Source organism: Schistocerca americana, chromosome 1 (genome assembly GCF_021461395.2).
Source record: "Schistocerca americana isolate TAMUIC-IGC-003095 chromosome 1, iqSchAmer2.1, whole genome shotgun sequence".
Taxonomy (NCBI): Eukaryota; Metazoa; Arthropoda; class Insecta; order Orthoptera; family Acrididae; genus Schistocerca; species Schistocerca americana.
This window is the reverse complement of record NC_060119.1, coordinates 617,049,716-617,074,475: the sequence shown is the minus strand read 5'-3', so window position 1 is coordinate 617,074,475 and position 24,760 is coordinate 617,049,716. Positions and strand designations below refer to the sequence as shown.

General features: G+C 43.2%; 1 protein-coding gene across 2 annotated transcripts in view; it reads right to left on the bottom strand.

Annotated features, from left to right (window-relative positions):
• Window positions 1-907: 907 nt before the first annotated feature.
• Window positions 908-24,760, bottom strand: part of LOC124625433 (ATP-sensitive inward rectifier potassium channel 8-like) — a 137,839-nt gene continuing 113,986 nt past the window's right edge. For both annotated transcript variants that reach the window (XM_047149170.1, XM_047149171.1), the window contains exons 5-7: window positions 24,305-24,521; window positions 9,627-9,858; window positions 908-1,876 (exon numbers count right to left, since the gene is read on the bottom strand). In XM_047149170.1, the coding sequence (XP_047005126.1) occupies window positions 1,803-1,876; window positions 9,627-9,858; window positions 24,305-24,521 (523 nt within the window). In that variant the 3' untranslated portion in view covers window positions 908-1,802. The remainder of the gene's footprint in view (window positions 1,877-9,626; window positions 9,859-24,304; window positions 24,522-24,760) is intronic.

Here is a 24,760-nt window from a genome sequence, read left to right as displayed (position 1 = left end):
AGTTTGCTAGACCACCCCGTATCCTTATGGTGTACAGAGAATCTGGAGTAAACATAGGAGCAATTCATTCATTACTTTGTGTCTTACCTTTCTGCCGTATCACTTTACTGCCCCCTATTCGAGGAAGCTTTTGGTAATTGAGGCAAGGCTTCAGATGCCCTCTTAAATTGATGGATTCATCCGATATGCACCATAGTTAGTTAGTTAATTAATTAGTTACTTGTCTCATGGTAATCTTTATGATGTGGAATGTGTCAATTGCTTAAGAAAAGCATTCATGAATCTTGGTTCGTTTTTTTTTTTTACAGCTTAAAATTTTTATTACTTACCCCATTCTCTTAAATGGCAAAAATGAATATATTACGCCTATAGATTTATTTGTTTCTATTCAAGAATTCATCTATGGTATAGAAGGAGTTGTCAAGAGGTACGATTTCAATTTATTTTTGAAACTTTTACTGCTGTCTGTCAGACATTTTATTTCATCTGGTAATTAATTAATAAGTTTTACAGCAGCATATGTTACCTCTTTCTGTGCCAAAGATAGCTGTTATAATCATGAATGTCACTTTTGTTTTACAATATTACTTTTATTTTGTTAACTGGTTTTCGTCTTACGAGGCTGTCTTCAGACATTTACTGAGTATTGTTCCCAAAGAAGTTACAATGTTTGCAAACAACATTGGAAGAGAAGTAACACGTCTAGTCTGAAGCAGAAACATACAGTAAGTAACATCTTTGACAGAGTGGTGGTTATGCAATCAAAAAGTGAAAAATTGAACAGTAAATAAATAAAAATGCAGTAGACAGGAAAAACTTTAACACAAAATAGGAACAGCATGCCTACATAAAAGGGTTCTATTAATAAACAAAACCAATAAAATAAAATAAAATTAGTACTTGAAAGACTACATCAGGAGGCATAAAACATGGAGAGTGATACACAAACCAATTAAAAGAAGACACAATTATCAATGTAGCTACAGGTTACATAAGGAACTTAAGCAATATCAATAATATAAACAGAAATAAATAAATGCAGGAAAGTGGGGGTGTTTGAGGGAACGTACAGTAAATGTAATCTTTGAGAGTGTGGTAGTAGTGCATTTTAACATTAACATTATATTCAAAAGAGTGGCTATGTAGCAGTTAGCATGAAATGAATGAACGAAGTAAGATATGAACAATATTTGATGAGACAACTACAAGAGGTGTTAAACATGGACAGTAATACAAGTACCATTTAAAAGAAAGCCTTAACTATTGAAACTACAGTCTATATGGAATACAGAGACAACAATACATTTCTCATGTCAAAGCTGTTCTCATTTTGCTTAACCACTTTTGCAGCACTAACACTACTTGTATTGCTGTAATTTTTGTAAGAGGAGCGTCTTTGACACTTTAAGTTTGGAGTCACACAGGGTTCCATAAGATGCGGCGAACTGAATGTAAAAGACATCAGCATACCGTCACACTTAAAAGAAACACACGTTTCATCACTCTTCAAAACAAACAATCTGTTAATAATTGCAATCCAAAAAAATTACTGCGTTTCATGAGCTTTATTTGCCCGCGGAAACGACTTGCAGAAAACAGTCTCTACAGTGCAGTTCACCACGTTAAATATCCCAACATGAGTTGCCGTCCACTTCCAACTATTAGTACTATCATAATCCCGAAATGTACTAACACACCAGCAACGTTTCGCTACTGCAACTCCTCCAGTCGTTTGACGACGGACGTCGTTGCACCTGTCTGGCAAGTGAAGCACTTGACATCGAGGGAAGGGCTGGCTGCACTCAGGCAGCTTTCAGCTCGTGTCCAACGATGATGTGGCCATCACCAGCGGAGTGACGTGACTCTTTGATCTCTCCTGAAACATCAGAGTAAGACCAGCTGTTTCTCATAGTTTATTAGTGACACAAACACGGTGAAAGTAATTAACGTATAAAAAGAAAACTTATTTATATGTGGTGCCTATTCTATCGGACATGTCCGAAAGAGCAGACACCTCACACATACAAACAGCTAAGACAGGTCGACCAATGATCTCTTACTGCAGATGCACATTAGGCTCGAACTCTTATAGGAATCGGCGGCATGCCACGAATAATGAGGATAATGGGCAAGGGTGTGTGGATAAGTTGAAAAAATGTTCAAATGCTTATGAATTCCTAAGGGACCAATCTGCTGAAGTCATCGGTCCCTAGACTTACACACTATTTAAACTAACTTATGCTAAGAACACTAGACAAACCCATGCCCGAGGGAGGACTCGAACCTCCGGCGGGAGAGGCCGCGCAATCCGTGACATAGCGCCTCAAACCCCGCGGCTGCATAAGTTGAAAATTTGGTTTGGTGGGAGGCGTGCTAGGGTAGTTCGTGCAGTGGCGATGACCATTGTGTCTGGGCAGCGCAGTGGTCGGCGCATCTGCCTAGACTGGGGTTCGAATCCCAGTTCGGCACATATTTTCGACTTTCCACATTAATTTAAATCAATGCTCACTCGCAGCTAGTGTCTGTAGTACCTTCGTGAGAAAATCTATTGTTCTTAGAAAATATGCAACTACTGTTCTTTCTGATAACAGATATTGATAATAAAATCTTAGACAATTGTATGAGACTAGATCTTCAACGATACTCAATCCGAATTGCGTGTGTAATACGAAAAACTTCCAGTCTCACTTCAGCAAACTCGGTCAGACATGATGTTATCGATGGGTTTATAAAAAATCAGCCAAGTTCCTTTTCCCAAAACCTGTACAGTAGAGTTAATCGTTTTCTCTTCTTATCTACGTACACTTCTCTTGTGCAAGTTCACTCAGTGAAGGGAAACGGGACAAATAAATGTTATCTAGAAGAGACGTATAACAGTTGTACTTTCCGGGTTTCACGTACGACCCAGCTGCTACCAGGGACAGTTGCACCTAAATGTCTGGATAATGTTCCACTGTATTTCCCTTGGAAAATGGAAAGCCGTTTTGTCTCTCAGTGCCGGCCGGAGTGGCCGAGCGGTCCTAGGCGGTACAGTCCGGAACCGCGCGACCGCTAGAGTCGCAGGTTCGAATCCTGCCTCGGGCATGGATGTGTGTGATGTCCTTAGGTTAGTTAGGTTTAAGTAGTTCTAAGTTCTAGGGGACTGATGACCTCAGAAGTTAAGTCCCGTAGTGTTCAGAGCCATTTGAACCATTTGTCTCTCAGTGTCGTTCTAGAAAAACCATCGTACAATCCTGGCCATAAAGCAGTCGCAAAATTCCTGCCATTTCCGTTGAAGTTGGTGCAGCAGTTTCAGTTTGTTCAAGATTCACCGGTTGCGTGGGCGTCGACAACTGTTGTACTGTTGTCTCCGTCTCAGCACTGATTTCTGCGGGCTTCTGAAGAAACTTTCTCCACTTTATCGTCACTTATTTCTTTCCGTATTACACTTATTTTCCTTATTAATAGCTGCAACCCCTTTACAGAAATTGCTGGCACAGCACCCTTTGATCTGACGTTTAAGGAAGAGCACGACATCCAAACTGATGTCCAAATATGCATCCAACCGCAAGTAAATGGTTTCTTTGTTCGTATTCCAGCTCTTAGCTAAGGTTAATCGGTAACTCCGCAATGTTCTTATAAAACTACGACATACTACTTTCTGACTTGATGGCATATGCGAAAAATGACTAACTGGAATATTCGATCTTTCTATTCGGCAATAATAACATAAATATCAGGTTATGGGAAGATGATGTAGTAGCAGTTGTATTGTATTGTATGTTAACCGGGAGCCTAGAAACGACGGAGAGGCTCCGTCCCCACCGCAGCTGCAGTGCTCCACAACCCCACGACGACTACCGCAATCCGCTTCACCCCTCCGCCGCCCCACACCGAACCACTCGTTCAGGGTTATTGTGCGGTTCGGCCCTCGGTGGACCCCCACACGGAACTTCTCACACCAGACGAGTATAACCCCTACGTCTGCGTGGTAGAGTAATTGTGGTGTACGCGTACGTGGAGAACTTGTTTGCGGAGCAATCGCCAACACAGTGTAGCTGATGCGGAATAAGGGGAACCAGCCCACATTCGCCGAGGCAGGTGGAAAACCGCTTGAAAACCATCCACAGACTGGCTGGCTGGTTCGCCAGACCTTCGACACAAGTCCGCCGGGCGGATTCGTGCCGGGGACCAGGCGCTCCTTTCCAATCCGGAAAACCGTGCGTTAGACCGCACGGCTAACCGGGCGGGCTTAGTAGCAGTTAGTGGTGGTGAAGAAACGCCTCTACGAAACTGTTCGCTAATTTATAACCGAAGTGCCAAGTTTTTGTTATTGCGATAATGTTAAATGAAAAGACTGTTGGCAGCTGCCCGCTGCAAAACCGCTGTATCCAGAGTCTTCGTAGCAGAATTTGGTATGTCAAATGTGTCATAATCAGCGACGGAATTCGCGTGAAACACAGACTGATTCACGAGTTGTTGGCGTTCTATTTACAACTTTTGTAATCTCCATAAGGCACCTTATGTGCAGTTCCGCTTAGCAAGATTTACATATGAATCAAAAGCAGAGCTATAATTACAAACTAAAATGTTGGATATTTGCAGAAAAGTTAAGAAATTTGTTATATGCTACTTGTGTAGACTGATCAATCGCATAATTCGTTTCGTCATGTACCAAATATTTGTAATTTTGTTGCTGTTCAGTGTACAAGAATGCTTAAAAAAATGCTCCTGTTCGAATGCTATTAGAAATATCTTTTCACGCCCACAAAATAAATACTATGCAGTGTTATCTCACGAGAATGTATAATTTAAGTGATGTGTTTTAATGAAACTGATGATACAGAACACGACCTTGATTTCAAATGAAAAAAGAAACTCAGTATGGTTTAGACAATACGGACTGCTATGTAAAATATTCTCGAAAGTGGTTATCCTAACCTTACATTTTACTATCAATATATTTAGTTCCACCATCTTTAAAAGTAGTCCTCTTCAGAGTGCTCATCGATGCAACTATTTTTAAATGCAACTGTAAATCTTCTTTTCAAGATGTGAACCTGCTCCATTTCCCGAGCTGCATTCAGTTTCCACTACTTTGATTTGATTTCAATTTTGAGGAAGAAAAAAAAGTCACACAAAGTTATGGGTGATGAAGACGGTTGGTGGGAGACAACCGGCATTATAGTTTTAGTTCTTAGCCACAACGTCGTGGACGCAATGAGCAGCAGAACAAGTGTCCAGCGGTCTATTCGTGACTCCTTTGAACTTTTCTCTTTCATCTCCCACCGTCCACCTCAGTCGCATTAGAACTCAGTGGCCTGATGTCCTTCGTAAGATTCTTCTTGCAAAAAAATTCACCGCGCATGGTGAAGCGTCGTTATCGAAGTTTGTCTTGTTAGAGGTGGAAAACTAAATGTTACAGTGCAGCTGTGGTCATCTACAATTCGTTTATGACCACAGAAAAGAGGTATCACAACTTCCCGCTAGAAGTGAAGACAAAAAATGCAATATTTCAGGGTCGAAAAGATGTACGGGATGCAGCACAGCGCAACATGCAGTCAGAGCTACGAATTACACAGCCCAGTTTTCAGTGATGTGCAGCGTGTCAAACTGGGCAGACAAGGGTGGGCTGGGTTCAGTTCCAGGCTGTTTAGGGTCGTTTCCAGAGAGCTTGTTGAGGGCTCTTTTTGGAGTTTCTCATATTCATCTCGTAGAATGCTTGCCCTGGGCTATATTTCAACCAAAAAAGTAAAAAAAAATAAAGCTTTTAAAACATCTTATTCAAACTTCATTATGCTACTCAAAATTCAAAAAATAAAACATGGAAAAAATGCGATAAATCATCAAATGTTAAGTTCTGCGGGTAAAAAACTTTGTAGATCAGTTCAAACTTGAATAAGCGTTTTTAAAAGTTTGCTTCCGTTATCTCCACTCTGAGGAGTATTACAGGATGGCCTTTCTTGTTGGTTGATATCCAACAGGAATTCCTTAATAGATCTGATTTCGTTTTTGAATTTCAGATTCTTATCGTTCGGTACAAACTCAACACTACTGGTATACGAATAACCTTTTATAAATATTTTCTATCTTTGTTTGCTACCTCTTTGGACAAGCAAGTTTTTAACATATGAGGATGTAATTACAAATGGTTGAATCAAAAAGCTCGTATCTATGTTCATTATAATAATATTGTTGCACAGCAATGCAGTTCCCAGGTGCATTAATGAATTTTCGAAGCTACTGCTCGACACGGACAGTAGAAGAACCAAGTGTGACTCTACGTGTCACAGTCATGACCTAGAGCACGCGAAGAGTGCCAGTCCGCGAAAAGCAGGGCAACGTTCGTAACTCATTGCCACACAGCGAGCAGAGGTATAGCAAGTACTAGCGGTGCAGTATTGCGGCATCCAGAATGTCGTTCCGCAAGCTCTGCAGCACAATACAGAGTGATAACGTGTAACATAAGAGCTACGCTAGCCCAAGGCGTTCTAATACTGACTGTAAATGCAGAGGCAGGGAAACCCGCCCGCAGCTGAGACATCACGGTGCAGACAGGACCGCTGACACTTCTGGTTAACCTGCTGCAATGACGTGATGTGTGGCTTTAAAAAACCCCTGTTTCAGACATCTCATCTTCAGTGTCTGGTCATTCCGTCTGTATCGCCGATACCGACGGAGCGACAGTCTCGTCAGTTGCAGGTCAACTCTGCTGCCGAAACGTGATGTGCTGCTTGCTGCCTGTCTGAAAACTTCAGCTACGAGACTTCGACCTGCTGCCCGTGGTTGGACTTCAGCGCTCCACGTTGCTGCTACCGGTTGTTCACAGCCGTGACTGATAGAAGATGCGGACCAACTGGGCCTTCCTCTGTCGAAGAGTCAAACCGACTGACTGCAGGCTTCCATCTTCCACTTGCTTGGTGGGCGTCTGAGTGCCGCCTTGCAGACTGAACATGTACCGCCTTCCTGGCTGTTTCCTGTGGGGTCTGAGGGAGCCCTGGGCTTCCGTCTTCACGGCAACTACTATGCAGAAGATTAGAAGCGTACAAGCCTAAGCGCGCCTCTCTTTCCGAGGATGCTGAGCCACACCATATCCACAAAGGTGAGTTCAGGGGGCGCCCCGCTGGCCCCCGCTACAATGCCCCACACCGCTCCGCTGTCAGGCAGTGTGCCTGTCCTACTGCAAACTGCCAGAGTGCTGTGCCCAGCAGTCCCCGTAGTGTTTGTATTGGTATCAAGCACACATCCAACACAAAAACACGTACAGTATTCCACCACGTGCCCCAGGGGTATGCCGGCCGATGTGGCCGAGCGGTTCTAGTCGCTTCAGTCTGGAACCGCGCGACCGCTACGATCGCAGGTTCGAATCCTGCCTCGGGCATGGATGTGTGTGTGATGTCCTTAGGTTAGTTAGGTTTAAGTAGTTCTAAGTTCTAGGGGACTCATGACCACAGAAGTTAAGTCCCATAGTGCTCAGAGCCATTTGAACCATTTGAACCCCACGGGTCTGCACTGGATGTACACCACAGCGGTTAGACATAGGATTTACTATGGGGCTGTAGTGTGGCGGAAGAAGGTAGAACAGCGGGTTGCTGCTAAGGAGCTTGCTAAGGTGCAGAGATTGGCCTGCTTAACCATAACGGGCGGAATTAGCAGCACACCAACCGCTGGAATGGAAGCCATGCTGGATATGCCTCCAGTTCACCATTGGGTCAAGATGGAGGCAGCAGCTGGGGCACACAGACTTAAAACTGGCAAAAACTGGGTCTCATTCGGATATCCAGAATCACACACTAACAGTGAGTGAGGTAAATATAGGAATGGCTGGGGAAATGCCTGCTGACTATATAATAACTCCCAACTGCTTCGACAAGCCTTACAACACAATAATTGTAAGTATGGAGCAGTGAGGAAAACAGATCGACACCGTGCGGGGGACATCTTTTGGTTCACCGATGGGTCGAAAACAGACCAAGGCATTGGGGCAGGGGTGTACGGGGTTCAGCCAAGACTGGAGAGCATCATTTCTCTAGGAAAACTGGCCTCTGTATTCCAAGCTGAAATTACTGCAATCAGGGCATGTGTGGAGGAGAACATGCATAGGTGCTACAATGACCGCAGCATCTACATCTATTCAGACAGCCAGGTAGCCCTGAAATCATTGGCAGCTCCTGCAACAAGATCTAAGATTGTTGCAGATTGCCACAGGGCTCTTGTGAAGCTCGGGGGAAGCAATAGGGTGAACCTAGTGTGGGTCCCTGGCCACTCAGGGATCTGTGGCAATGAACAAGCCGGTAAATTGGCTAGGATGGTGGTAACAACTCCATTTATTGGACCGGAACCTGTCCTGACAATCGCCAAGGCTATGATCAAATTAGAACTACGGAACTGGCTTAGGAAACAGCACGTAGGATATTGGACCAAGGTCCGTAAACAAAAACATGGTAAGGTAATGATGCCGAAGCCACGTTTTAAAAGAAGCTCTGTAATCCTGGGATTGAACAGAAAAGGGATCAAACTCATGACTAGACTTATACCCCCCATGGGAATTTCAAAAAACACCTACACACAATGGGTATAACGGAAAAGGACCCTAAATGTAGGATCTGTGTTGAGGGTGAAGAAACTGCATCACACCTAATCTTCGAATGCATGGCATTGGAGAGTAAAAGATACAGAATCTTCGGGACAACTAGACCTGAAGAAATTGCCGAACAAAAAACTGGTAGAGGGACTCCTCGCACTATTTAAGAGCACTGGTTGGCTTTACTAGATATACAGGGAGCGATACCGCACAATAAACCTAGTTTTGGTGCGGGCAGTGGCAGGTCAGACCTAAGCTGTTTTAGGTTCCCTGTTAAAATCAAGCAATCAATTCCACGACGTACCATACTGTGTTGCGTATCTGTCAGATTCATCCGGTGTACCCTTAGTGTTCATATGGTGTATTGCTTGTTGTAACACAACAATGCAGTACTGTAATCTGTTTCCGTGTCCCAATTCAACACATGAGGTGGCAGATAAGGTTTTCTACTACGGGCAAGCAGATGGAAGCAGAGAACTTGTGTTCAATGTCTAGGACGCAATCCGGCAACGACCAGCGGTGTTCCAACGAATGCGTGTTTCCAAAAGGGTCGCTGCTGCATTCCAATGGATGACAGTCACGTCGAGCACATTCGAAGAGTGGCACAGAGACATGGTGATCACCGATAATAGTGGTAGCGGACGATTACTTCGAAAATATGAAGTATACGACCGTTGTTTATAGGAACTTTTTTCCTTCCTTTGTTGCTTACTAGATCCTCTAAAATATTGGAATCTTTTTGAGGACTAATGAAATGCGTTTTACCTTGTAAGTAAAATGTTGAGTGTATAGCTATTAAAGGTTTGAATTAATACTTTTCTATAGTTGCAGGCGAATTTAATAGTTAGAGCACGACACATTATCAAACTCACCAAATCAGTTATCAGAAATGGAAATTTCAGAATCTTGTCTACTCTTGGATGGTTTCCTACGGACGTCCATGATAGTCGACCGGGCAGTAAGGAGAAATTTTCAGTTTGTTCAGTGACTGAAGTAATTTTCTATAGCTGACGTGGTGAAACATTGCGACCCGAACCAGAGAAGTAAAGAGCGTCGGCCGTACCTTCTGGGAGCGTCCTGTTGGTCTCCTGGTCGCAGGCAGAGGAGGTGGGGGTGTCCACGGGCCGCGTGGCGCCCAGCGCGCGGTAGTCGGTCATGTAGCAGCGCCGCTCTGGGCTGAAGCGCACCACCTGCTCGAAGCAGCGCCCCCACAGTACCTCACTCAGCAGGTAAGACGTGCGCGCCTGCACGCGCTGGTCTGTCGACTCGATGGTTCCTTCCAGGATAGCAATCACCTGCAACACACACGCTCCATTATCAAACATCCCTATAAAGAACGTAAAGTCTGTCGCGCAACCCCGTGACCGGGATGTTGGCCTCATTCCACTTAGGGTCCAGCCTATCTTCTTTACGGCACTAGGAGGGAGAGGGTGGCGGGCTCATCACATCGGCCACCTTTACCCCCTGGAAAGACCATCGCTAATCATTTGATATCAGGCTGAGTGGATCTGACACCGCCCTGGAGGGACTGGAGCGAGGAAAAATCTGCGCCCCTATCCAGGATTAAACACAGAACTTTCAGAGTCAAACTAATTTTCTAACCGCCAAATCACCAAATGTCCCTGTCCACAGGAAAATCAGTGAGTATTAAACCAGTTCAACACCTGCATCACTGCAAAACATGACTGACGGAGAAACCAGATGGGGACCTTAAAAGGGCAACGAAGTAAAGTTTACTGCAGATTTGTCAGTTACAAGTTATCCTTGCGTTTCAGCAAATGACTAACTGTTAGCAGCTAATTATTGCATCACAGAAAAGAAAGCTGTCATTGCAAAGATGACCGCCCCATTGTCGACTGGTACTGCGTTTGAGTAGCGATATGTGACACGTTTTTTTTGAGTAGTGAAGCTGTTAAACCAGTGGAAATGTATCTAAGGGTGAAAACATAGTATGTTGATTCGTTTATGTTCCTGCGACAAGCGCAAGAGGCGTAACTTCTAAAGAGGATGCCCCGTACTCGAGCCCAGAACATCCCAGAGACGTGATCGAAAAAATTAACGCAGTCGAGAGCTTGTGAAGGAAAACAGGCTTATTTCTGTAAACAAAGTAGCCATTTGAATTAAAAGAAATAGTATCGCCAGCTATTGAGAGATTCATGCTAAATAAATTGACAAACGACGGAGCTGATCCTCCTTGGTGCGCAAAACGTGTCCGAACACTGTTGCAGAAACAGCGAAACAAATATAGCAAATTTAAAAATACGCGAAATCCCCAAGATAGACGATCTTTTACAGAAGCTCGAAATTTAGCGGACTTCAATGCGAGATTCTTATGATAGTTTCCACAACGAAACTTTGTCTCGAAAGCTGGCAGAAAATACAGAGAGATTCTGGTCGTATGTGAAGTATGCTAGACACTACGCAAGACACACCCAATGCCTTCTCTGAGCGATAGCAATGGAGATACACTACTGGCCATTAAAATTGTTACACCAAGAAGAATTGCAGATGATAAACGGGTATTCATTGGACAAATATATTATACTAGAACTGACATGTGACTACATTTTCACGCAATTTGGGTGCACAGATCCTGAGAAATCAGTACCCAGAACAACCACCTCTGGCGGTAATAACGGCCTTGATACGTCTGGGCATTGAGTCAAACAGACCTTGGATGGCGTGTACAGGTACAGCTGCCCGTGCATCTTCAACACGATACCACAATTCATCAAAAGTAGTGACTGGCGTATTGTGACGAGCCAGTTGCTGGGCCACCGTTGACCAGACGTTTTCAATTGGTGAGAGATCTGGAGAACGTACTGGCCAGGGCAGCAGTCGAACATTTTCTGTATCCAGAAAGTCCCGTACAGGACCTGCAACATGCGGTCGTGCATTATCCTCCTGAAATGTAGGGTTTCGCAGGGATCGAATGAAGGGTAGAGCCACGGGTCGTAACATCTGAAATGTAACGTCCACTGTTCAAAGTGCCCACAATGCGAACAAGAGGTGACCGAGACGTGTAACCAGTGGCACCCCATACCATCACCTCGGGTGATAAGCCAGTACGGCGATGACGAATACACGCTTCCAATGTGCATTCACCGCGATGTCGCCAAACACGGATGCGACCATCATGATGCTGTAAACAGAACGTGGATTCATGCGAAAAAAGGACGTTTTGCCATTCGTGCACCCAGGTTCGTCGTTGAGTACACCATCGCAGGCGCTCCTGTCTGTGTTGCAGCGTCTAGGGTAACAGCAGCCATGGTCTCCGAGCTGATAGTCCATGCTGCTGCAAACGTTGTCGAAGTGTTCGTGCAGATGGTTGTTGTCTTGCAAACGTCCCCATCTGCTGACTCAGGGATCGAGACGTGGTTGCACGATCCGTTACAGCCATGCGGATAAGAAGCCTGTCATCTCGACTGCTAGTGATACGAGGCCGTTGGGATCCAGCATGGCGTTCCGTATTACCCTCCTGAAGCCACCGATTCCATATTCTGCTAACAGTCATTGGATCTCGGCCAACGCGAGCAGCAATGTCGCGATACGATAAGCCGCAATCGCGATAGGCTACAATCCGACCTTTATCAAAGTCGGAAACGTGATGGTATGCATTTCTCCTCCTTACACGACGCTTCACAACAACGTTTCATCAGGCAACGCCGGTCCACTGCTGTTTGTGTATGAGAAATCGGTTGGAAACTTTCCTCATGTCAGCACATTGTAGGTGTCGCCAACCTTGGGTGAATGCTCTGAAAAGCTAATCATTTGCATATCACAGCATCTTCTTCCTGTCGGTTAAATTTCGCGTCTGTAGCACGTCATCTTCATGGTGTAGCAATTTTAATGGCCAGTAGTGTACTATCAAAGGCAGTGCTGCCAAAGCAGAGTTACTAAGCACAGCCTTTCCGACATGCCTTCACGAAACATAGGTAGTAGGAGTAATCCCCTAAATTACAGGCCCATATCATTAACGTAGACTTGCAGCAGAATTCTGGAACATATATTGTGTTCGAACATTATGAATTACCCCGAAGAAATCGGTCTATTGACACACAGTCAACATGGATTTAGAAAACATCGTTTTTGTGAAACACAGCTAGCTCTTTACTCGCATGAAGTGTTGAGTGCTACTGACAATGGATTTCAGATTGATTCCGTAGTTCTGTATTTCCGGAAGGCATTTGACATAGCACCCCACAAGCGGCTTGTAATGAAATTGCGTGCCCATGGAATATCGTCTCAGTTATGTGAATGAATTCGTGATTTCCTGTCAGAGAGGTCAAAGTTGGTAGTAATTGACGGAAAGTCATCGAGTAAAAGGGAAGAGATTCCTGGCGTTCCCTAAGGTAGTGTTATTGACCCTATGCTGTTCCTTATCTATATAAACGATTTCGGAGGTAATCTGAGCAGCCGTCTTAAGCTGTTTGCAAATGACACTGTCGTTTATCGACTAATAAAGTCATCAGAAGATCAAAACAAATTGCAAAACGATTTAGAAAAGATATCTATATGGTGCGAAAGTTGGCAATTGACCCTAAATAACGAAAAGTGTGAGGTCATCCACATGAGTGCTAAAAGGAATCCTTTCAACTTCCGTTACACAATAAATCACTCAAATCTACAGGCCGTAAATTCAACTAAATACCTAGGTATTACGATTACGAACAACTTAAATTGGAAGGAACACAGAAAATGTTGTGGGGAAGGCTAACCAAAGACTGTGTTTTATTGGCAGGACGCTTAGAAAATGTAACAGATCTACTAAGGAGACTACCTACACTAAGCTTGTCCGTCCTCTTTTAAAATACTGCTGCGCGTTGTGGGATCCTTACCAAATAGGACTGACGGGGTGCATCGGAAAGTTCAAAGGTCAGCGCGTTTTGTATTATCGCGAAACAGGGAAAAGAGTGACGCTGAAATGATACAGGATTGGGGGTGGGCATCATTAAAACAAAGGCGTTTTTCGATGCGGTGGAATCTTATCATGAAATTCAAATCACCAACTTTCTCTTCCGAATGAGAAATATTTTGTTGACACCGACCTACTTAGGGAGAAACGATCACCATGATAAAATAAGGCAAATCAGAGCTCGTACGGAAAGATATAGGCGTTCGTTCCTTCCGCGCGATATACGAGATGGGAATAATAAAAATTCTGAAGGTGGTTCGCCGAACCCTCTGCTAGGCACTTAATTGTGATTTGTAGAGTATCCATGTAGATGTAAATGTAGCCACCGTTTAAGATATTAGTGTTGGTTCAGCACACATTCGAAATGTGCTCCGAGTCAATGAATGTCTTCAAGACCGATAACAAGCCAGTTTTCTGAGGAATTCACAGATTATCGCTTTGAAGCCTGTGAGGATCTTTTGCTTCGTTTGCAGATCGAAGGTAATGGATTTTTTGACAGAACTGCTGCAGGAGATGAAACTTGGGTACACTATCACAAACCTGAAATGAAAATATCGAGTGAGAAATAATACCACACTCTTTGCCACAGCCAAACCGTTCCACACTCAACCATCGACAGGAAGAATTAAGCTTACTCTATTTTAGAATACAATAAGGGTAATGTTTGAGGATTGTGTAAGATTACATGGGATTAACAGTCTCCAGTAATTCTTACTCTTATCTGCTGCGAAAGCCTTGCAATCATTAACAAACGACGAGGATTTCGGGCTGTAGATGTTTTGTTGCAACTCGACAATGCTCGTCCTCATACTACCCGTTGACCCGTAGCAACAAGACAGCACATGAAATTTGAATATCGGACACCCACTTACTTACCATATCTCGTCCCGAGTAACTTTCATATACCCGACAGCTGAAAGAAATTCTAAGAGGCAAACGTTTCAGAAGCGACGAATAGATGAAGAGCACAATGCAGAAGTAGATGCATTGACAACCTAATGCTTTCTGAAGCGATATATTTCCGAATCGGTGGAATGCGCGCATTACATGTTATGAAGGCTACATCGAAAAATTATGTACGTGTAATTTTTCTGTGTTACCTTACTTGCATAATAATAAATAATTCAGGTTTCCATTTGAATCACGCACGTATTAGTGTCAGTGGCGATGAAAAACAGCTGAAACCACGGAAATTTAACGAAGCTCCAGGCCCCGTTGGAGTTCCAATCATATTCTGTACGGAATTTGCCTCTGAGTTAGCTCCTCTTTCGAACAGAGTACTATACGGGTAGCAGAAGCGATACACAAAATTAACCTATAATGCCCATGGCATTTACATGTTGTAGAATCTTAGAACATAGTCTGGGCTCGAAAGTAATGAGGTGTCTTGGACAGAATCATCTCCTCCATGCCGACCAGAATGGGTCCCGAGAACGACGGTTATGTGAAACACAATTCGTACTTTCGTCTCACCCACATCTCATTCTGAAAAACATGGAACATGGCAATCTGGTTAAAGTAATAGTTTTTTTTTACTTCCAGAAGTTTTTATACTCAATACCACACCGAAAATGACTGGACCATAGATTTCTTGCGAGGGAAACTCCCCATTTCACCTCCCCCCCCCCACCCCACAGATATAGTCGTAAGAGGGCCCAGTGGACAGTCCATCAAAAACTGAACACAGATGAAGCAGAAAAACAAGAAGAAGGCATACTGAACTGTAAAAATAAAAAAAAAACGCAAAATAGAAACAGTGAACTGTCCGAGGACAAAACGCGCAATATAGAGCATACTTACAAAGCAACGGCGTCGTGGTTAGATGGTTACAGCGTTGGAATGCCAAGCAGGTGAAACCTAGTGCACTTTTTTTTGTTTCATTTTATGCAAATTTTTGTTTGTGTGTGGTGTAACATACCTTTGCAATAGCGAGGTGTAAGGAAGGAACCTATAATGACAGCTGATTCTCCACAACTGGTCTATTAGCAGTCGAAAGGAAGTGGCTTTCATTTGAGAAAGCAAACATTTTATTACAAGGCGACAAATCAATCGAATCTGCCACCGGAAAACACGTCGGGTGTAACATAAATGGCATTAGTGACAGTTTGTGCGTAGTAGGGAGTTGGGGTTATGAGTCCATTTTTTATATGCAAATTAATTAAATTGATCAATTAATCACCCCGTGACTGCGCCCACCCCCCTCGAGACCATGCCCATCATCTTCCCCCCACCCACCCCCACCCCCCTCCGGATGATATCACGCGTTTTTCTCAGGCTGCACATTGCCCCAGCCATCTCCCCTCCTCTCCACCCTCCCCCTCGCACAAACTATCCTACTGGCGGGAATTTTGAATTTCGGCGGGAATTTCTTTGGCCCATGGCTGTGCTGACGTCCCACCCCGCACCGTCACCTACGAATTGGCGTGAAATTAATATTGGCAGTACCCATTCCAGAACTCGAACCCTGGTCCTCCTGGATGGAAAGCCCAAGTGCACTCTCCTAACACAATGATACCACCAGAGGCGCTTGGAATTGATGGGAAATTAAAATTAGCAATGCCCTTTCTGGGACTCTAACACTGATCTACTGGATGGAAGGCGCAAGTGCACCCCCAACACGTGGAAACTGTCCAGATGCAGGAAAGGAAGGTTAGGTTAGTGTATTTTATTTATTTTGCTTGGGGAAGCGAAGTAAAGATAGGTCCTAATTATGTAATTAATCATAAAGATCAGGCTAATTACACAATGCATGTGAGTTCTCCTCTATCAACAATTATAAACTGCTGAAAACTGAGGCCCTCTCACCTCCCCTCACGCCTCTCTCCCCCCTCCCCCTGCCTCCCTCTATCCGCCTACAGGAAGGATGCAGGCTTTTTCAAACGGCCACTCCTGTAAGGCCGCTGGCCACACCAGGAATTCCGATACCGTTCGTGGTCACTCACGACACGCGGCCTGCCTTGACGCAGCATCACTTAGCACAAAAGGGAAATTTACCAGCACAACCCCGCCCCTCCGGAGAAAGCTCCAGACGGCTTTTTCATAAGTCAGCTGCTTCCAAAACAGGAAGCCCCTCCCGCCTATAGCAAGTGCAGCCTCACACCGCAGTCGCTTCATCACATTAAGTGCGATGCTGGCATTCCTCAGAACAAAACCATGATAAACGAGTGCTATCCCAACCGAGGGTTGTTTATCTAAAGCGACAGACGTGACCTCTTAGGGAACTCACCTGCAACAGGTCACCGTTCTGCGCTGGACTATTTAACATCAATGCGACTCCTGTAATAAAGCAAAAATTGGAAAACACAGTCACGCTGATAAGTATTCTCTTTCCAAGAAAATAGGCAAAGTCCGTTTTATTTTAGTTTTTTGAGCAAAATTCGTATAGTTTTTATGTTCAACTGCTGGATTCAATTCGCATCTCATTATTTTGTGACGTCCAATGAAATGTACCGCCACCGATCACAAATGATCAGCAGACACATGTCCACCCTGCGTAAAATCGGGAAAAGAAAACTTTGAGTATTTTGCTGCGACAGTTACCGATCACCGCAGAATGTCCTTGTTATCTCGAAACCATCATCAGAGTAAAGAAAAAGTGATATTTTAAAATCCAAAGGAAAAATCCATATCAAGCAATTTCTTTCAGCTTGTTGAACAAATTACACGACCTGAGAGCGTTTCTCGCGTTCAGCGTCTGTAAATAAACTGTCATGCATGTGTGTATTATAAACATTTCAGACTATCATTCACGGCATTGGCTCACATGTTGGGAAAAAACACATTCATTTTACATTCAACAACAAGAAGCTATAATTCAAGAGAACATAATTATTTTTTACATTATGACAGGTCCCGTTTTAGCAGTGTGATGCTATGTCCTACTAGCATTTACGAAACAAATCGGGTGGCCTGTCTCGCCCTGTGTAGGTGGGAGATTGAAATTTCGTTAAAAGATATCGCCACAACAAGAAAAGAAAAAAGAAACACCTGTCAAGAATTATTTTGTGGTGCCCTAGCCATCTCCTCCACCCAACAGGTGGCATGTCATTGATACCTATTTATAGGCTAAGTAATTAAATTGATCATGAGAGTCACTTTGCATGTCGAGTAATTTTTTTTTTTCAGTAGTCGGATTACACTCGTCAGGTAGGGCAACTGGGAATCTACAGAGGAAACATGATGTTCTTTTTGAGGAACACTATAACACTATTGAGAAACTACATCTGAGGCTGACCACAGCCCACAACATACATTTCACGTAAGGACTGCACTATTAAAAACATGATCGTAGCGACTATGCTACCGTCACCCTGTGTAAAAAGCAGTCTTGAGTCTACAGGCACACACGGGTTGCTGATAGCGTTATGCTCTGTGGTAGAAATGCTGTCCTCGATTTGGAATCAAGTCTATCCATTCAACCACATATTTGCGTTGGATCTTGTAGAGACGTCGTTTAGTGATTACAGCCATTGGTGAAGCATATTCGTGTCCCAGTCGTATCTCAAGACTAGTCACCATTTTTGGAACCTATCCGCAAAGAATCCTACAAATCTAGAACTCAAATGCTGTGTTTTCAGGCAGTGTAACTGCTCGTAAGTCTCTGCCCCCCACCCCTTCGTCCATGTGATTGTACCAATTTAAATCGATCCTTAATGGAAGTTGGAGAGTACTATATCTAAAACCTTCCGCATCTCGGGGAGGAATAGGACGAGCTGTGTTAATGCGACAGTACCGCGTTTTGACCCATACCCATAGGTGGAAATAGGAACATGTTGTTATAGCTCTGCCAACAGTGTAAGGCCAGCGCCAAACGAAGCTTAACCCTGCAACACGAGGTAGTAGAAGAGAAAGTATTAGCAGTTACGGTGGTGCTTCTTGTTGAGAAAATAAGGAAGACTCCACGGATTTTGCTACTGCATTGCGATGCATCTCCAAACTACAAACAGGTACCGCAGTCTAAAAGAGATCTGCGTCTCTCAGGGTGCATTCATATCTATCACCCATATATTCTCTCCCACTTTGGTATTTTGTACTGCCCAATAGAGAAAACCTACAAACTATAAAAACTCCACCTGTGTCATCTTGACAAGATACTACCATATCCTGTCTTCTGATATATCTGAAAAAAATACGGTCTGCTTTCTGGCATTGACCGTATGTGGCGATCCTATTAAAATACAGGTATTGATTCGTTGGAGCGGGTGGTTTATGATCGAAGTCGCTTCCCCAGACCGTTGTAGTGTTTCATCACCTGTACTGTAGGAGGACCTTATCTAACAGACCATCAATCACACAAGAGGGTTCCTGTATTGTTCCTTCATAAGCAGTTTAATACATTGTTTTTTTTCGGTGGTAACACACCCAATGAATGTACACTGCCGTAAGCTTTGTTTTTTCTACCATGACTTAGAGTTCCATGTCAGCTGCTGCTAAACTGACATTAGCACATTTCAATCCTCTGGCTCTCATGGAAAGCTGAACATCGCATGGCATAAACTATGTAGCTACTACAACACAGGCTGGTAGAAATAATGCTATGTTTCTCATTGACAAATATGTAGAATACATCGCAACATATGGAAACTGGAAGAGTTTGCAGTATTGTAGAGTGATTCCAACAGCTATTCGAAGGTGATGACCTGCACAGTTACCTCATCTTCCCCATCGATAGGGTAATGGATGTCTCGGTGCTCCATTTCGAAAAGCATTGTTCCTTCATTCTGCAGTCATGTACATGATTACTGTTCCGGTTTTGACCCTCGCCAGAAGTTACTGTTCACAACACGTGTGAGGTAGCACAGATAAAAACAGGTACTGTTATCTTATTGGTGAAAAAAATTAAAAATAAAAACATGTGGAGGGGTTCGCAGCATATGGATGTAGGATGAGTCTGTAGCAATGAGGAACGCTTCCAAACAACTGTATATTAAGCTGATGACCTCTACATTTAATCCCATGTTCCACAGCGACAAATAGTACATATCCAGTGTTCCGCCAAGGCTCCCTCCATATCAACTGAGTGGTGTCAGTCAATCTTTATGCGGTAATCAGTAGCATACCCAGTGGATGGTTGATATGGGAAAGACTCCATTGATATGCGGTGATGTACTGTAATACACACTGCAGTTGATAGCAAGATCAGTTTTAACAATTTTACCCAGAAGTCGGAGAGAGCTATACCTACCACATTCTGCAACCTGTGTAAAAACAGAGTAACCTGAGTTAATTCTGTAGGACCATGTTTTGACCACACAGTGGGAATGGGAACATGTCATAAAAACTGCACCAACCGTGTGCGATGTGCGAGGTCAGTGCCAAATGAAGCCTGCTTCTGCAACACGCTGTAGTATAAAAGACAGTACGAACAATTATGTTGGTGTTTCTTATCGGGAAACTTAGGAAGACACAACATCACACAGATAATGCGGTCCAAAGCAGATCCGATTCTCTTAGGGTGCATTCACGTCTATCACCAAAACATTTTTTCACCTTTATTCTGTAGCATCCAGTAGAGAAAAATTACGAACTATGAAAGCTCCTCTAATTTCGTCCGATTGATTTTTACCGCATCTCTCTCTTTTGATATATCAAAAACAAATACCGTATACGTCCAGCATCGAACATATGCGCCGATCCTAATAAATTTCAGGTATTAATCCATTGGAGCAGGTGACCAGTGATCGATGTCGCTTCCACAGACCAGTGTAAAGTTTCATCACCCGTACTGTGCGAGGGCCATCTCTAACAGACTATCAGTCGCAGGAGAGGGTCCCCCTTTCGTGGTTTGACACACCGGTTTTTTACTTTTTATTTTTATTTATTTTTTTACTGTGTAAGACATGTTGGTGCTGATGATCCCACAACAACGTCAAAATATTTATTTACTCGCAACTGGAAAGAGATATGGCATTCGCTATGTTATCTCCATTTTTTATGAAGTAAATTTATTGGGAATTTAGTGGAAGTATTCCTTAAAAACGCTTAACATAATATTCTTTTTGTTCGCTTCTGCTGAACAAACACCTCATTTATTTTAGGTGAACGACCCCAGGAGATTCTATAAGACAACTGGAAGCGAAAATATGCAAAATCAGCCAGCACTCTCGATTTTGGGCCAACACATTGAGAGATAACACACTAAACTGAGCTCCATAACAGGATGAGTCGAAAAGGATTTTACAACTTTGGGATGACAAAGACCCTGAATATTATTTCTCAATTGTGTTCTTAGTGGGTACGCTTCATCTCCCATATTACTTAATCAAAATTAATGATTGATACATCATGTCCACGATTTTGCTCACCACTAACGACGAAAATTACACAATTAGTTTAAACTTATTGCTTTTGTTAAAAATATTTTGAAAACATTGTGGCTTTTCGCCATCATATGTATACTCGTATTCTGTTCTGCCAATATATCTGAGCTGAGGACAACATTTTAGGACTTTCAGAAAATTTTCAGGATCAGCTCACGTCATCTGAAGGCTAAAACTGTACGCTATTAGGATTGGAGAATATTTTTAAATATTATGGCAAACCCTTCCAACAATTCAGCCTGCCGACAACGGTTGTGATCGTCGCATAACACACAACAGATATCTACAAAGTAGAACAACAGTGTACGAATGGCAAGACAGCTTATGAGAAGCTAAACGAAGAACAGAACGCAATAGCCGAGGAAGTCCTACGTTCTGCAAGAAATACGATCCCAGTTGTTACTTCACTGACAGACTGTGTGTCACAGTTTGTTGCCAATCTCTGGCAATTCAGGGGGACACGCATCACATTCTGTTTTCAGACTATCTGCACCCATCTTAAACACATCGGTCTCACCGATTCGCACTCACACCATGGATGCACAGCTTCTCTGTGACTGCAACCTCTTCGTTAGGAACGAGATGTCAGTGGTTCCCAAACACGCTCCAAGCGCTATCAGTCGACTTTTAAGGGACATCATGAATGGTGCCCTCCCTTATGGACGCAAAATAATTCTGTTTGATGGAGATTTCCGTCAAGTATTACTGGCGTTAGACATTCCAAGAGAACGAGCCATTTTTGAAAGTACGGTTAAACGATCATATTTACGGTCTGATTTTAAAAATATTAAATTGACTCAAAATATGAGGACAAATTGCGATCACGTTTTTACTCGATAGTTGCTAAAATTGGGTCTCGGTTACGAAAGAAATCAAACAGATTACTTCAATGCAGCGATCAAAAATCCTAAACATTGTTATTGTATTTACGACAGTTTCTTACCATCGTATTCAATGCCACAGAAATCAGTGAACGAAATGTTTCGAAATTCTATCCAACGGCAATTCTATGTCCAACAACTGATGATTTTAATCACAAAAATTAATTAATACATCATTTCCAATTTGTTATCTGGAGAGGCAAAGGTTTATCTCAGTTCTGATTCTGCCCAGGTGAAGAAATAAAGAAAGTTTAATGTTACCCTGTAGAAATCTTGAACTCTTTAAATCCGTCTAGTTCAACACCTTATGAACTGCTTTTAAAGAGATTGGTATTATTATTGTAATTAGAAATATTAACACTGATCAGGGATAGATGAAACAATGGTGCAAGATTAGTGCCAACATACATATTTGAGTACATCATCACCATTAAATTCATTGACTCGATAAAACTGTGCTCATACCTCACAATACCGTTTCTTCCAAACATTAAGAAAGCAGTCCCCAATAAAAGTAGCCTACGCTAAGATCAGTAATAAAGCACAAAGTCAGACGCTTCAAAGGGCAAAATTGTATCTACCAGAACCTGTTTTTTCGAATGGCTTTTTGACGAGCTCGCAAATTCAATGATTTTATATTTGTGTTAAAGATACATACAGCCAAAACGTAACACACACATTATAATTGCTGAAATTGTTTTCAAAGAAATTTTGTAAAGTAAAGAATTTTTAAAAAATAAACTTAATCTGATAAACAGAATATTTGATTTTCATATGTTTTACAATTAACTCTGTTGTATGCTTAATTATACTGATTTTTGTTAGTGAGACTAATATTTGTTACTGCTATTCAAAACATAGTGGCTTTTGTTAACAAATACTTGCATTTACTTACTTCTTCATCACTTAATTACACGTCGGCGACTGATCAGGATACCGTGCGAATTATTCGCGCAGGTCAACTAGTCTTGCTTAGTTCATCTATGTTTTGACTCCACTTTAACTTATCCAGATGGATCAATTAATTTATAGCCATCAATGTCTACTTCTGTTGCTGCAAAACAAAAAGGCCCAGTCCATTTCACCTTTATCATTGGGCTTCCCCATTTTAATTCGGCTTCTCTATCGCTGTGCCATGGTAATGTGGCAGAGCAGTATGTGTAGAGATATATCAGCAAATTAACAAAACATAATTATGTAACTTCATTTTTCGAGGTGATAGTTAAAACTTTGTCAACTCCCGTACAACAGAGCAAACGTTCTGACGTGGAAGACTTGTTACTTGAAAAACGTCTCGTGTAAGGGCGAGGTTTAAGTGGTGTGACTGGGCCTGTGGCCAGTGGAGGGCAGCTTACACCATGCTGCTGCTCAGTGCTGTGAGGGTATTCGGAAGAGAAGGCAGGCTGCCAGGTAGATGCCATTTTCCTTGACTTCCGGAAGGCGTTCGATACAGTGCCACTGCCGCCTGATAAACAAAGTAAGAGACTACGGAATATCAGACCACCTGTGTGGCTGGATTGAAGAGTTTTTAGCAACAGAACACAGCATGTTGTTCTCAATGGAGAGACGTCTACAGACGTCAAATCAACCTCTGGTGTGACACAGGGGAGTGTTATAGGGCCATTGCTTTTCACAATATATATAAATGACCTAGTAGATAGTGTCGGAAGTTCCATGCGGCTTTTCGCAGATGATGCTGTAGTATACAGAGAAGTTACAGCATTAGATAATTGCAGCGAAATGCAAAAAGATCTGCAGCGGATAGGCACTTGGTGCAGGGAGTGGCAACTGACCCTTAACATAGACAAATGTAATGTATTGCGAATACATAGAAAGAAGGATCCTTTATTGTATGATTATATGATAGCGCAACAAACACTGGTAGCAGTTACTTCTGTAAAATATCTGGGAGTATGCGTACGGAAAGATTTGAAGTGGAATTATCATACAAAATTAATTGTTGGTAAGGCGGGTGCCAGGTTGAGATTCATTGGGAGAGTCCTTAGAAAATGAAGTCCATCAACAAAGGAGGTAGCTTACAAACCACTCGTTCGACCTATACTTGAGTATTGCTCATCAGTGTGGGATACGTACCACTTCGGTTTGCAGAGGAGATAGAGAAGATCCAAAGAAGAGCGGCGCGTTTCGTCACAGGGTTATTTGGTAAGCGTGATAGCGTTAGGGAGATGTTTAGCAAACTCAAGTGGCAGACTCTGCAAGAGAGGCGCTCTGCATCGCGGTGTAGCTTGCTGTCCAGGTTTCGAGAGGGTGCGTTTCTGGATGAGGTATCGAATATATTGCTTCCCCCTACTTATACGAATATCACGAATATAAATAAATCACGAATATAAAATTAGAGAGATTCGAGCGCGCACGGAGCCTTTCCGGCAGTCGTTCTTCCCGCGAACCATACGCGACTGGAACAGGAAAGGGAGGTAATGATAGTGGCACGCAAAGTGCCCTCCGCCACACACCGTTGGGTGGCTTGCGGAGTATAAATGTAGATGTAGGTGCAGAAATGATAAAAATTACCCTTTAGCCGGTTTCTTGCAGTAGTTGCAACTTCTGAAAGTAGACTAATGTCAGGAAGGGATCAATGTGTGCGAGCTACACGCGTGATACGCACCTCCAGGTCGGAGGCGGCCATGTCAGCGGCAGACATGCGGTAGAGCGGCGAGCGGGCGTCGATGCGGTGCACGACGGTCTCCGGCCAGAGCAAGAAGAAGCGCCGGTGCCCCACCTCGTGTCGCAGCTCCGTGTGGTACGGCAGAAGATGCTCGCCCTCGGGCGTCTTCCTCTCGCCCACCAGCAGAATGTTCATCTTCGCTTCGATGATGTGAGACCTGCGTAGCCGAAAGCGCACCTTAAGACATCCTATATACGATCCATTACTGTGTCACAAAAATCTCCCTAAGTTAGGTTGAGGGCTGCAAAAGTCTAATATGTAGCACTGTACTAAAGATTGAAATTGCTCCTCCCATCACCATCAAATAATGGAAGCTACTACTTACTTTAGCTGTTGTTATTACTAGGTGCCATTGAATCCTACGTGCTTCATAGCCAATATCTTCCGATAAGAATT